Below are 11,296 nucleotides of genomic sequence, written 5' to 3'. Positions count from 1 at the left end.
TCAGAATATAAACTGAATGACGATAAACCTAAATTACCATGTAAATTATCAAACAGGGAAACAAGAAGAATTAAGAAATCCCAATCCTCTAAGCTATCTCAAACGATTCTAGATCGAATATTTGAACTTGCAGCTTTGCGAACTGTAATGCACGAAAACATCTCGACATTAGTCTAGGAATCAAACCAAGAATGGGACACTTGTGTCTATCCGAAAAGAATGGATATTGTGATGACGACTGCCAGGACCAACGCTCCAACAACAACGACAGCGCAAACGATCTTTTTCTTGCGGAGCGAAGTCTGTTTCTGCCTTGCTTCTTGCAAACAGTGTTTCCCACCATCTACATTACCTGCCGCCTGACTGACATTCTTTTCTATGCTGTTAACCACTTCACCCTACGTGGTGTAAATACTTAAGAAAATTATCTTAAAAAATACATAAACAGAAGAACTGATAGAAAAATACCTGGCACTCTACTAAAAGGTTGAGTTCGACAAACAAATCATGCATTTCTTGTATATTCTTCTCCAAACCAAGCAATTCTTGGCGTCTGTCTTCAAGATCGCGGAGAGCCAATTTTGCAGCTTCACATTCCCCGAACTGAATCACAACTTAAGGGCTGGAATCATCACAAGAATCAGATGAAAAAGAATTGCGATAAAAATACCTCTTTTGAGAAGACCGATAATCCAGTAGTCAGCGCAGTCTCAACTTCGTCATCGCCCATTTCGTAGCCAGCTGTTACACAAAAAAAATATAATAATAAAATAATAATAATAATAATTTTAAAAAGTTTAGTCTCAGTGAATTCGCCAGGTAAAGTCTATTTTAATAAAAATACAAAACGTCAAAGCAATAGGCATGTAACAGGAACTCACCGATCTCTAACTGGCGTTGAATCCGTCTTTTGCATTTACTTTCGTATGTATTACGGATACAACATAACTCGTCCCATAATGCCTGAAATCTGTAAAAGAATGCGTAATTACCCAGCCCATCTATTAACAAAGTTATTTATGAATAGCGATAATAAGCAATAATAAAAAGTTGAAAGTATGCAATGTTGACCTAATGGTAAGAGATGATTGCAAATTGTTAACCATACGAAATTCTGTATCGGTAATTTTCCGATTGTGGAAATCCTTGGTGGCAGTCAATCTCAAATCTTGTGAGAACATTAAAAAACAGAAAGAGTAATTACAAAAAAATGGTCTTCCAAGTGTAAAACCAAGTTGATCAACACCTTTTAGGTCTTTTCCTGTCTGTGTCATATTTGTTGTGATTGACTTTGATAACCTATCCATGTTCTCCTTTGAACCTAAAGTTTTCAACAGAATTGACAGAAAAAAATAGTTATTAAAGAATCATATTGATTCCATTTTCATTGAACAAGAAACATTTATTACTTTGACTTGTCGGAGAGGCAAGAATATTTTCTTGTAGGATTTTTTGTTGATTTATTTGTTCTTGAATTTTACATAATGACACCTCAAGAACTTTTGTTCTTTGATAAAACTACTCCATTAAAAAATGTTGTATAGTATTTGCCACTTGCTCCAAACAAGATATTAATACCTTAGATGGATGTGCCCGAACTTCCAACAAAGTGTCTTCTTCATCACATTGATGTCCTCCATTTTTTTCCTATTAATTAGATAAATAGTACCAAAATATAGATCTAAAAGCACAAACTAATAGTTAAAAGATAAACATAGATAAGTTGTTTATGTACATGCAGTTCAGCTAATCTGTCTTTTGGCATTGTTTGAAATGCCTTTTTTTAAGTTTGACAACAGAAAAATTAAGTCCTCTGGGGACAAACCCACTTGTTGATACGCACACGAGGTCCACACTACCAGTTTTTTAGCATGAAAACCGCATTACGACACGAGTCGTTATAATCAGAAGCACGTCCTGTTCGACGTGACTCTCACGGAATCCTGAATAAATTCTGCTACAGCACAAAACTTTTCTTCTTTTTCAATTGTTTCAAATGTTTTCTGTAATGGAATATCAACGTTTGTTTAGCCCACATTCTAATCCATTTGCGTTGCACAACGTATCTTTTGATTCCATTTGGTATTTTCGATGACAGTCGATCACATGGTGCAATAATTAAAAATTACAAACCTGAGAGCTGAGACAAAACGTATTTGGATGTTGCTTGGATACTTGGATGGCTATGGTCTGCTATTCTGGATCGATTCGCCTTTTCGTAGCCAGAGCCGGCAGACAATGAACAGTCATGGATGCACTCATGAGAATGTACTAAAAAACATCGGTTGATGGACGTGTATATTTATCCTTAAGCCTTGAGCTAAATAATAATTGCCCCCAGACGAATGCTATACTTGTCCCATTATTAATATTTTTTTTGTGGCGGCAGTAATATGTCTGTATATTGTGGCGAACAAAAAATGTTTTATCAGATTAGCTGCATTTTAAGTGAATACCAAAAAGTCCTGTATTTTTCACCGTAACTCCATAATAAGTCACCTTCATTTCACCCTCATTCAACTTCATCGGTCACCTACGCGCTGGTTTTCTGCCCGTATAGAAGACGCACGACGAATTCATTATACTAAAATTGCAGAGCGGGAAAGCTAATGTGGTCTAGAAACTAGAAGCATGGCTCTGCCTATCGAATCTTTTTCCCTTATTATGCCTCATAAACCAACCGTTTCATTTACAGTTCCTATCTTCGGTGATATGAAGATATGTTTTGTTGTTGTTTCAATAGAAAGTAAACAATAGTCGTTCTAAACCAAGATACTGTTTGAACAGAATTATCTCGTTAGCATCAGTTGCTATCAAAGTCCCGATACAATGTCAAGTAGATAAACGAACAAAGATTATACTGGCAAAACGACAAACGAAAACCATTTCCATGTCCTATTGTGCATGTGCTCAGATTTCACGAGAAGTAGTAAAACATTTTTTTTAAATCTTCCATATTTAGTAGTAATGGCTACACATAAATGGTGCCAGGAAGAGAAAGTGAAAATTTTAACTTGGTTTGTTGGACTTTTCCTCAACGTTTTGTTCAGGACGACAGAGATTTTTTCCAATGTCATATTTTGGTTAGTTTATCGAAATAAAGAAAAAATTCGGTTACCTGCAATAGATAATTCGATCTTGTTAGAGAGTGCAACTTGTCTTGCCAAAAAAATCAGAACTCAGGAGGTGAAATTCGTTCCTTTTCATTCTTTGATTTAAGTGTAAAAGAATTTGACTTCTGAAAATTAATTTCACATTAATAGATAACGAGCGAGGAAGTTGTTAAGACCTTTATACGTAGAATAAAAACCGTTAATCCCATCATCAACTGTGTCGTTGACAATCGGTTTGATCTGGCACTAGAGGAGGCCCGGAAGGTGGACCAATTACTTCAATCTGGACAAAAGGATGAGGAAAGCCTTGAGATTGAAACCCCTTTTCTTGGAGTTCCATTCACCATTAAGGATTGCTTTTCTGTAGCTGGTACAAACAGAGCAGGAAAAACTAGTTTATTTCCTACGAAACGAAATAATTTGTACATGTTTAGGATTGCATTATACCTCGGGCTTAGTCAAACGCAAGGACATTATTGGTAAATTTGATTCGGATGTTGTGATTCTCATGAAGAAAGCCGGGGCCATCATGTTGGCTATCACGAACGTTCCGGAAATGTGCATGTGGTGGGAATCGGTCAATAACGTGTACGGCCGATCTCGCAACCCTTATGATGTTAACAGAACGGTTGGCGGTTCATCTGGTGGAGAGGTATCAAATAAATTTTAAGAAAAAGCAAGTTATTCAACAAATGGTAATGTGGTTACTGATGAATCTGTCTGATGTGTTTTTAAGGCCGGCCTGCTTGCAGCTGCTGGATCCCCATTTGGCATCGGTAATTTGATCAAGACATTCTTTCAGAATGAGATGGTTGAAGAAATTTCAATTTTCCAAAAGGCTCTGATATTGGTGGATCGATCCGCTTACCGGCATTCTTCAACGGAATTTTTGGGCATAAACCCACTTCAGGTTCAATTTACATATTTCACCATTAGTACTTTCATTACGAAGAGTATATACATCGCAGTATTCACGATACGTTGTCAGGAACATTTTCGTACTATATTCCTCTAGGAATTGTGAGTAATCACGAGCAGCAACCAGTAGCTGAAAAAAATCTGCAGACTTATTTAGTTACCGGACCAATGAGTCGTTTCTGCTCCGATCTGTTGCCAATGTATCGAGTTCTTGCTGGTGATAAAGTCAAGCAGCTTAAGCTCGATGAAAAGGTATTGAACAAAGATATGTAGATTGTGTTGGCACAAAAACCAGCAGACAATGTTTCATGAATCGTTTATATTACCAACAGGTTTCCTTGTCCAAAATACGCTACTTTTACATGGAACACTTTGGAAAGAATCCTTTGCTAAGTCGTGTTCATCCAGATTTAAAGAAAGCTCAGAGGAAAGTAGTTCACCATATTCGGGGCACATACAATGCATCTATCCAAAAAGTATAGTTTGTCAATTATCTTTGTTACAAATATGATTCCAAGTTTTTACCTGTTCCATCACCACCAGTTGAAACTGCCTCTATTGTATCATGCAATGGAAATGTGGTCTGTCAAAATGACCTCAGCTGGTAATCCACCATTTGTTGCTGAATTGGCTATGAGAAAGGTAGATAACAAATAATGTCAACTGAATATTCATGATCAAGAAATCCTTACACTTTTTCCAACATGTCTAACAAGGGCCAAATTTCACTGGTAGTAGAATTTCTCAAGTTTTGTATTGGCAAGTGTGACCACACTTTGTATGCTCTTGCTATGGGATTTCTGGAAAAACTATGTCCTCCATCATCTCATCCATTATCTGTGAAAATGAGTGCCATGTGTGATGAGCTACGACTTCAATTACAAGTTATTTTATTTTTTTACCTTTAACAGATGGAATTTAACTGTTTCTCTTTTTTATTATTCACACACAGAAAGTGTTAGGTGACGACGGAGTTCTACTTGTTCCACCTCATCCTACTGCTGCCATTTATCACAACCAGTCGTTAACAAGGCCTTTTAACTTTGCTTATGTAGCCATTTTCAACGTACTCGGTTTTCCAGTCACTCAAGTGCCACTCGGTCTTGGATCTTGTGGCGTTCCACTAGGAGTACAGGTAGGCCTACAGGCTACAAGTCTCTTTCGCAGTTACTTTTTTCACTGTTCTTTTATTCAGCTTTGTCTATTGTTATCTCCTAGTCCTTTTGTGAATTCGCGCTACAGAATCTCTCCCTTCCTCTTTTTCTAGCTAGGCCGATATGGCATAGGCCTACCAACATAATAGTAGACAAAGCGCAGTAAGAAAAGATGAAAATAATATATACCTACAGTTAGTTTACATCTAGTTGCTTAATTTGCTCGTTGATGTTTAACTTGGATTTATGTTTATGCTTGATTAAGGTTATTGGTAACCTGCATAATGATCATCTGACACTGGCAGTGGCAGCTGAACTGGAACGAGCATTTGGCGGATGGGTGCCTTCCTCCCCTATAACCTGTTAATGCATGAATGCATTGAGTCTGGGATTAGTCACTAGTCACCTTGTGGATTACACGATGTTTTTTATTACAACTCAAAAGGCCACTATTAATTAGTTTTGGGGTTCATCTTGTTTTGTCACTGCCGTCTATTGTTTGTGTAATTCGGAATAGGATGCATTTTTTAAAATAAAAAATAAATAATAAGATGTAGTCGGCCACTCCCTTTGGATTGCTACACGGAAAGAGCGTTAGTTTAGTTCGAGCGAGCATTAGTTCAAGTTAAAAAAAAAAAATTCCAGCCACGTTTGTATCGGTTTTGGTATTGCTCAGTTTGGTTTCGATTTTCTCTGAAATAATATCCGTTTAGACTCTTAAAAATGAAAAAAAAAAAATGGAATGAAATATTTCAAATTGTTGCCACATAAATAGGATAACTCATCCGATGCAGAACCTATTTCTTGATTCCACCTAATAAAAATAAAAAATATCTCTTTTGACTTCTAAATGCTCCGATTTGTATTTCGGTAATCAATTAAAGAATAGATAACGCACTCATAGAATTGTGTGAAATAAGCTCAAAGTCTAGGTCAAATTATGTGCATGAATCACCCGTTCGTGGAGATTTTGTTATTAAAGGATCGAATGGGAATGGAAAAACGACATCATGGAGAATTACCGATGTCTAGTTAAAATATGCGTCCGTCCGTGAAATATTAATCGGGACGCAAAAGTTAAGGCACATAAGACACTAGTGGTGTCCACCAGCGGCAGCTTCTTCCCGCAGGAATTCGGCTACAAGATCAACAACGACAGTTTGGCTTTCCACGTCTTGGTTATTAATTTGGCCCTGTGGGTCGATGGGACCCCACGGGGTTTCAACAGCTGGATGCCTGCGGATGGCCTCGTCGATCTGTTGAGGTGTGACAAAGACCTGATCGACAACGTAAATGACGCCCATACCGGAGGCGAGGCGGATTGCTTCTAGGTTGATGTTGGCTTTGTTGATTTGAACAGGAACGTCACCTAAACGATTGACGAAAAGTTGATGCAAACAATGACAGTTCGACAACTGTTAGTCTGATAAATATTGGTTAACGATAAGCTTATCGCTAGAAAATTTCGTCATACCATTTGGGGCATTGTGCGTTAATGTACTTGATTTTTCATCAGCCATTATAAGCTCAGATTTCGTGAGCAGATCGTCTTTTGTTAACGAGCGTCGAACGAAGTGATGAAGGAGGACATCATGACGTAACTTGGAATCGACAAAGAAGGGGTCGGAGATGTCTTGGGGTAACATCCGTACAAAAGCCCAATTTGTAGGGGCGAAAAAAGTGTACCCGCTACCTGTAATGATTTGCTCATCATTACATGCAAACAGTAAGTAGAACACAAACTAAATGTGTTACATACCTGTTTGACCCTTAACCAGGCTTTGTAGAATTTCCTTTTCTCCCAAATTCAAGTAATTGGCAACACGACTCAGTTCTTTGTGGCTGGCAAAAGCCTGTCGAATTTCTGTGACGATGTTGGATGGTTGTGCATTGGCTTCCATCGCGAATAGATGAAACACAGCCACCAGAACGAGGAAAACTGGGCTCAACCGTGCAGCCCAACCACTGCAGCAATATGACGTGAAACTTGTTTTAGTACCGACCATTTTTTGCGTCGACTGCTCTGTCCGTACGTCTGTTTATTATCTGCTCAATCTGTCGCTATTCCGCAGCACTTTCCGCCGTCTGTTTTCGTATTGGCTCACGTCCTTCTGTGTTTACAAAAACAGATTCGGTACTCAGTTGAGTCAATAACCGACAGATGAAGCTCGCGTTAAAAGCTTGCAGGCCTGTGTTTCAGAACTAGGGGGGGAAAGAGAAAAAATACGAATTGAAACGGCAAGTGTCCAGATTCAATCGTGCGTCAGACTGGGCTAAAGTTGCTAGTTGTCAACGCCTTTATATATTCACAGATAGTTGGGGGGCAAGAAAATTGTGGAGGAGAACGGCATGTGGGTGGTCGACCGGTGGGGGGGAAACGTAATCGAAAAAAACGTAAACACACACAAAAAATGAGGCGCTGTTGCAAAGGTGAGGGTATTTGCCGTGCGGGTTCAGCCATACGACATACCAGCACTGCAAAAAGTTAATAAAATATTGAGTTCCATCTCTGCCAACATGCACTCTCTCTTTCACTTGAATGCATTAAACGTTGCACGTAAATCACTCGGCTACGTATTTAGGACATATGTGTTATGGATGTGAGTTGGTGTCACGCGTCGCTATTTGAACAGACGTCATTTGAATCAACACCTGTCAGTAAATTTGGGTTTTTCTCGAATCTAATGACTCAGACTATGGTCATCGTTTTTGGCTCTTTTGCTGCACAGCTGGGGGTATTTCATTTTCAACAACGAAACCCTGACTTTTTTCTTACAAGATAAAAAAAAAAGAGAGATTCATATTCTAGTGCGAACCGGTATAATCTGGTTTTGAGGGACCGGCTAACCCAGCTGCGTTCTTTTGGCTCCAGCAAAGACATGAAACGATTTTAATACCAAAGGCAACGTTTGGTTTGACGGGGGAATGTTGCGACTATCCTTGATCAGTTCCTGCATTTTAGTAGCCCTTTGTTATCGTTGTTCTACCTGTTTTGTTGGGGGTTAAAACGAGGCCCATGGCGGTGGGGTATAACATGTGAATTCAAGTACCAGCACAAAATGGCCAAGTTCGTTGCATTCGCAACAGGAAAATCGGAAGAGAGTTAATCCCCCATGTTGTATTTTAACTTTAACTAGTTTACTTAACATGTAAGAAAGAAAAAAAATAGAAAGTGGCCGATGAAACCCCTGAAATTGGAGAAAGAAAACAAGGATGACAAATGACGTTGAAGGATAAAACTGTGCGGGACCGTGATGCTTCGCTTACCAATGCAGGCAGACAAACCATATATGGGTCGCCATCATTCTCGATGTTTAATACATCATTGAATTTTCTTTGTGGTTTATCAGTGGCTGAAGGTAACATGCAAGAAAATAGCTTTCATTTTTTAAAAACTACCTTTAAGCAAAACATTGACGAGCTCGTTCGGCGCGTAGCTGATAGAGTCGTGATAAATTGATAGAAATGAAGGGCATTAACAACTAGTTCCCACATAATCCTATGTTGAATGCGTCAGTTGTTGCGTATAAGAGCATCAAACGAAAAATGGCCGAACGCAAGGGAAACATAGAGCACGTGCAATGAGTCAGCCACTCAAACACGTCAATAGCGAACATTCGTGACTACCTGCTCCCTCCTAAAAGGGAGACAACTGGGTGCCAACAAAATATTGTTCGTGGAGCTTGAGCATTAATTGACTAGGACATGCTATAAAATCGTCGCTGACAGGACAAAAGGGAAAATTGTGTTGCTAGGCAGAACTTTGTCGCCAAGAATGGACGTAAGGTTAATCTTAGTTTAGTAATGCAAGTTGTAAAGCAAAAATTAATTTCCGAATTTCCCTAGGTTGTCCCACTGAAATATAACTTGCGTGTCGTTCAAGCCCAACATACATTTATTCTTTGACTGCTTCTTCATGAACTGACTGGTGTCATGTTGCTACGTATTTTATTCGGATACGACAAAATTCAAAATCGTAAGAACAAAACCGCAAAACGAATTAATGGGGAAGTAAAAGCATCGACGGGTTAGGCCTGTCTTGGCAGAAGTGTACGCGTTCGGGAAGCATTTTAATTGGCTCAGTTCGTGAATGTTGGTCAGAGGTTGATGGAAAACAACAACTTCGCACGGAAGAGGCACCGCATTTTCTCCAGCATTCGCATAGTCAAGCTCTAGGTTCAGCTTGTAGTTGACACCAGCCCCAGCCTGCGTTTCGGCTTTTACAATCCGGATTAGCTTGATGGACCCTAACTTGCTGCTGGACGATATGGCTTTGATGGCATAATCTGCCATTTTCTTCACTTCAGCGTTGTCTACATTGGCTGGTGAGAAATCTCCTGCGAAACCCGCCTCAGATTTGGTAACAGATGCCGAATAAGCGTCGTTGATAATGATTGCCACGATAGCAAAAATAAAACCGTCGTTGCAATTTTCGCCATATTATGCACGGAACAGCAGGGGAAACTAACTTTTGTCACGCATGTACGTATAACGAATGCAGAAATTTTGACAAGATCGTCCGTTTTTAAACGAGTGGCCCTCTTCTATGCTACAGCGTAAACCTCAAAGTCATGCAAGGAAGGAAAAAAAATGGTTACAGACCTTGATTTCAGGATGGCTAACTCAATGGCGTCTAATAAACAAATTTCAAATGGGTTCCTGGCAATTTTATTTTGCAATGGTGTTTGTTTTGATACAAGGTCACAAACTAGCAACAGCCTTGTTAACGTAAGCTGCATCCTGCATTCATTCAATAGTAAATAAAACAAAACATTTTGACTAAGAATAATTTGTGTTACCCTTTTAAACTTTTGTTGTGTTTCCCAAAACATGCCTTACAGGTACAGCTTTATGATGTCAGCAGAATATCAGCACTTCCAGCTGACCAACAAGCAGTCAGCGTACCAGCTAAAACACAAACTAAATGTAAAGGTACAAGAATGAATAATTTTTATTTTCAAGATGACTAGTGACTTTCAATTTTGCATGAGTCAACAGTTAGGTTTTGAGCAATTAGGAGAATATTCAGCAGCAGTTTAAGTCATAATAACTGAAAAGCAAGGAACATGGAAGCAGTGAGATAGTGAGAAATTTCACAATGTTTAAAAAGCCCAATACTGAAACAATAAGTAGCCTGTCTAGAATGTTAGCTTTACCTCTGATAAAGATTTCCCCTCTATGAAGTCTGTCTTGCGAAATATTGAAGAAACTGTCATATAGACCATTTCTAATGCACCAACAAAAGGGAAAATAGAAATCCTTAAAATAGTACACATGTGTGCGTTAATATCCTTCACTGTATGTTTTATTGTTGTTCTTTAACTCCGCTTTCCCTGCTCTATTGCCATCTCGCGCCAAAAATTCCCCTTCCTTCATTGTTCTTTTTTTTTTTTTTTGCTGCCTTACTTATCTTGAATTTGATTGGTCGATGCCTAAATGTCGGCCATCATGTTTTCGAAAAGTAGGGGTGAGAAAAGAGTTTGGGCAACCATTAACAAAGGAAACTGATTCTCTATCCAGAGGTTTTCAACAAATTTGCACGAATGTAATACAAAAAACTCATGAAATAAAAGGACAAATTTTTTTAAGGAAGTCATATAGCAAATCGAATTTAAAAGTATAAAAATCAAAAATGAGAAAAACGACATTTTAAACGAAACGTCAGGCGAGAGCTTGATACCCGAGAACAAAACTGACTCGCCGTGAACTAGGAGTGCCCCAGCAATACAAATGCTATAACAACCAAAGTGTTGACATTTAGTGTTTCAGAAGAGACTTAACGAAAAGCAAGTTGGTCTTCATTTGATCATTCTTAAGTAAACTTACTTAGAAATTATTGCCGTCCGATTACCAACCGTTGGACAGACCTTAAAAACTAACTTTTGACCGATATAATTTGATCGATATGAAAACGTGTATTACGTCGGAAAAACACTGCGCAATGGCGAATACAATGGTCTTAAAAAATCCGAGTTTGTGCTATATGGATTGAAAATTTCAAAATAAAAAATCACCAAGATTATTCTTGAGAAAAACATATAAAAACAACAAAGACATTTATGGAAATTGACTGCACTGCAGCAGTTTACTTTCTGGCTGTCTTCACTTGAG

General features: G+C 38.6%; 4 protein-coding genes across 6 annotated transcripts in view; 1 reads left to right on the top strand and 3 right to left on the bottom strand.

The window, feature by feature from the left end:
* Nucleotides 1–120: 120 nt before the first annotated feature.
* Nucleotides 121–2,320, bottom strand: LOC116919227 (syntaxin-1A). Of its 2 annotated transcripts, none has more exons than XM_032925172.2 (10): nt 2,134–2,287; nt 1,736–2,003; nt 1,579–1,647; nt 1,410–1,518; nt 1,247–1,321; nt 1,072–1,168; nt 882–970; nt 671–741; nt 469–603; nt 121–398 (listed from the first exon to the last, which is right to left on the bottom strand). In XM_032925172.2, exons 2-10 carry the CDS (start codon nt 1,763–1,765, stop codon nt 207–209), a joined length of 867 nt encoding a protein of 288 aa, XP_032781063.2. In that variant the 5' UTR covers nt 1,766–2,003; nt 2,134–2,287; the 3' UTR covers nt 121–206. The 2 variants fall into 2 exon arrangements, with proteins under 2 accessions (XP_032781063.2, XP_032781064.2); XM_032925173.2 differs by having other exon boundaries at nt 206–414; nt 2,134–2,320.
* Nucleotides 2,321–2,855: 535 nt separating this feature from the next.
* On the top strand, nt 2,856–5,741 carry LOC116919222 (fatty-acid amide hydrolase 2). 2 transcript variants are annotated; one of them, XM_045171044.1, is made up of 11 exons: nt 2,856–3,186; nt 3,264–3,483; nt 3,548–3,765; nt 3,850–3,889; nt 3,952–4,023; nt 4,129–4,283; nt 4,364–4,507; nt 4,575–4,673; nt 4,748–4,915; nt 4,984–5,166; nt 5,250–5,465. In XM_045171044.1, exons 1-11 carry the CDS (start codon nt 2,905–2,907, stop codon nt 5,349–5,351), a joined length of 1,683 nt encoding a protein of 560 aa, XP_045026979.1. In that variant the 5' UTR covers nt 2,856–2,904; the 3' UTR covers nt 5,352–5,465. The 2 variants fall into 2 exon arrangements, with proteins under 2 accessions (XP_045026979.1, XP_032781056.2); XM_032925165.2 differs by having other exon boundaries at nt 2,860–3,186; nt 5,451–5,741.
* A 281-nt stretch (nt 5,742–6,022) lies between these two features.
* Nucleotides 6,023–10,492, bottom strand: LOC116919231. The gene is made up of 6 exons (XM_032925184.2): nt 10,342–10,492; nt 9,985–10,105; nt 9,788–9,925; nt 6,945–7,296; nt 6,660–6,878; nt 6,023–6,554 (listed from the first exon to the last, which is right to left on the bottom strand). The coding sequence occupies exons 4-6, from the start codon at nt 7,189–7,191 to the stop codon at nt 6,280–6,282; spliced, it is 741 nt and encodes a 246-aa protein (XP_032781075.2). The 5' UTR covers nt 7,192–7,296; nt 9,788–9,925; nt 9,985–10,105; nt 10,342–10,492; the 3' UTR covers nt 6,023–6,279.
* A 593-nt stretch (nt 10,493–11,085) lies between these two features.
* The window catches only part of LOC116919230, a 1,039-nt gene continuing 828 nt past the window's right edge, over nt 11,086–11,296 (bottom strand). The window contains exon 1 of the mRNA XM_032925182.2: nt 11,086–11,296. This exon is cut by the window's right edge and continues 828 nt beyond it. Coding sequence (XP_032781073.1) covers nt 11,271–11,296 — 26 coding nt within the window. The 3' untranslated portion in view covers nt 11,086–11,270.

This window comes from Daphnia magna, linkage group LG3 (genome assembly GCF_020631705.1).
Source record: "Daphnia magna isolate NIES linkage group LG3, ASM2063170v1.1, whole genome shotgun sequence".
Taxonomy (NCBI): domain Eukaryota; kingdom Metazoa; phylum Arthropoda; class Branchiopoda; order Diplostraca; family Daphniidae; genus Daphnia; species Daphnia magna.
This window is presented reverse-complemented; position numbering and strand designations above follow the sequence as displayed.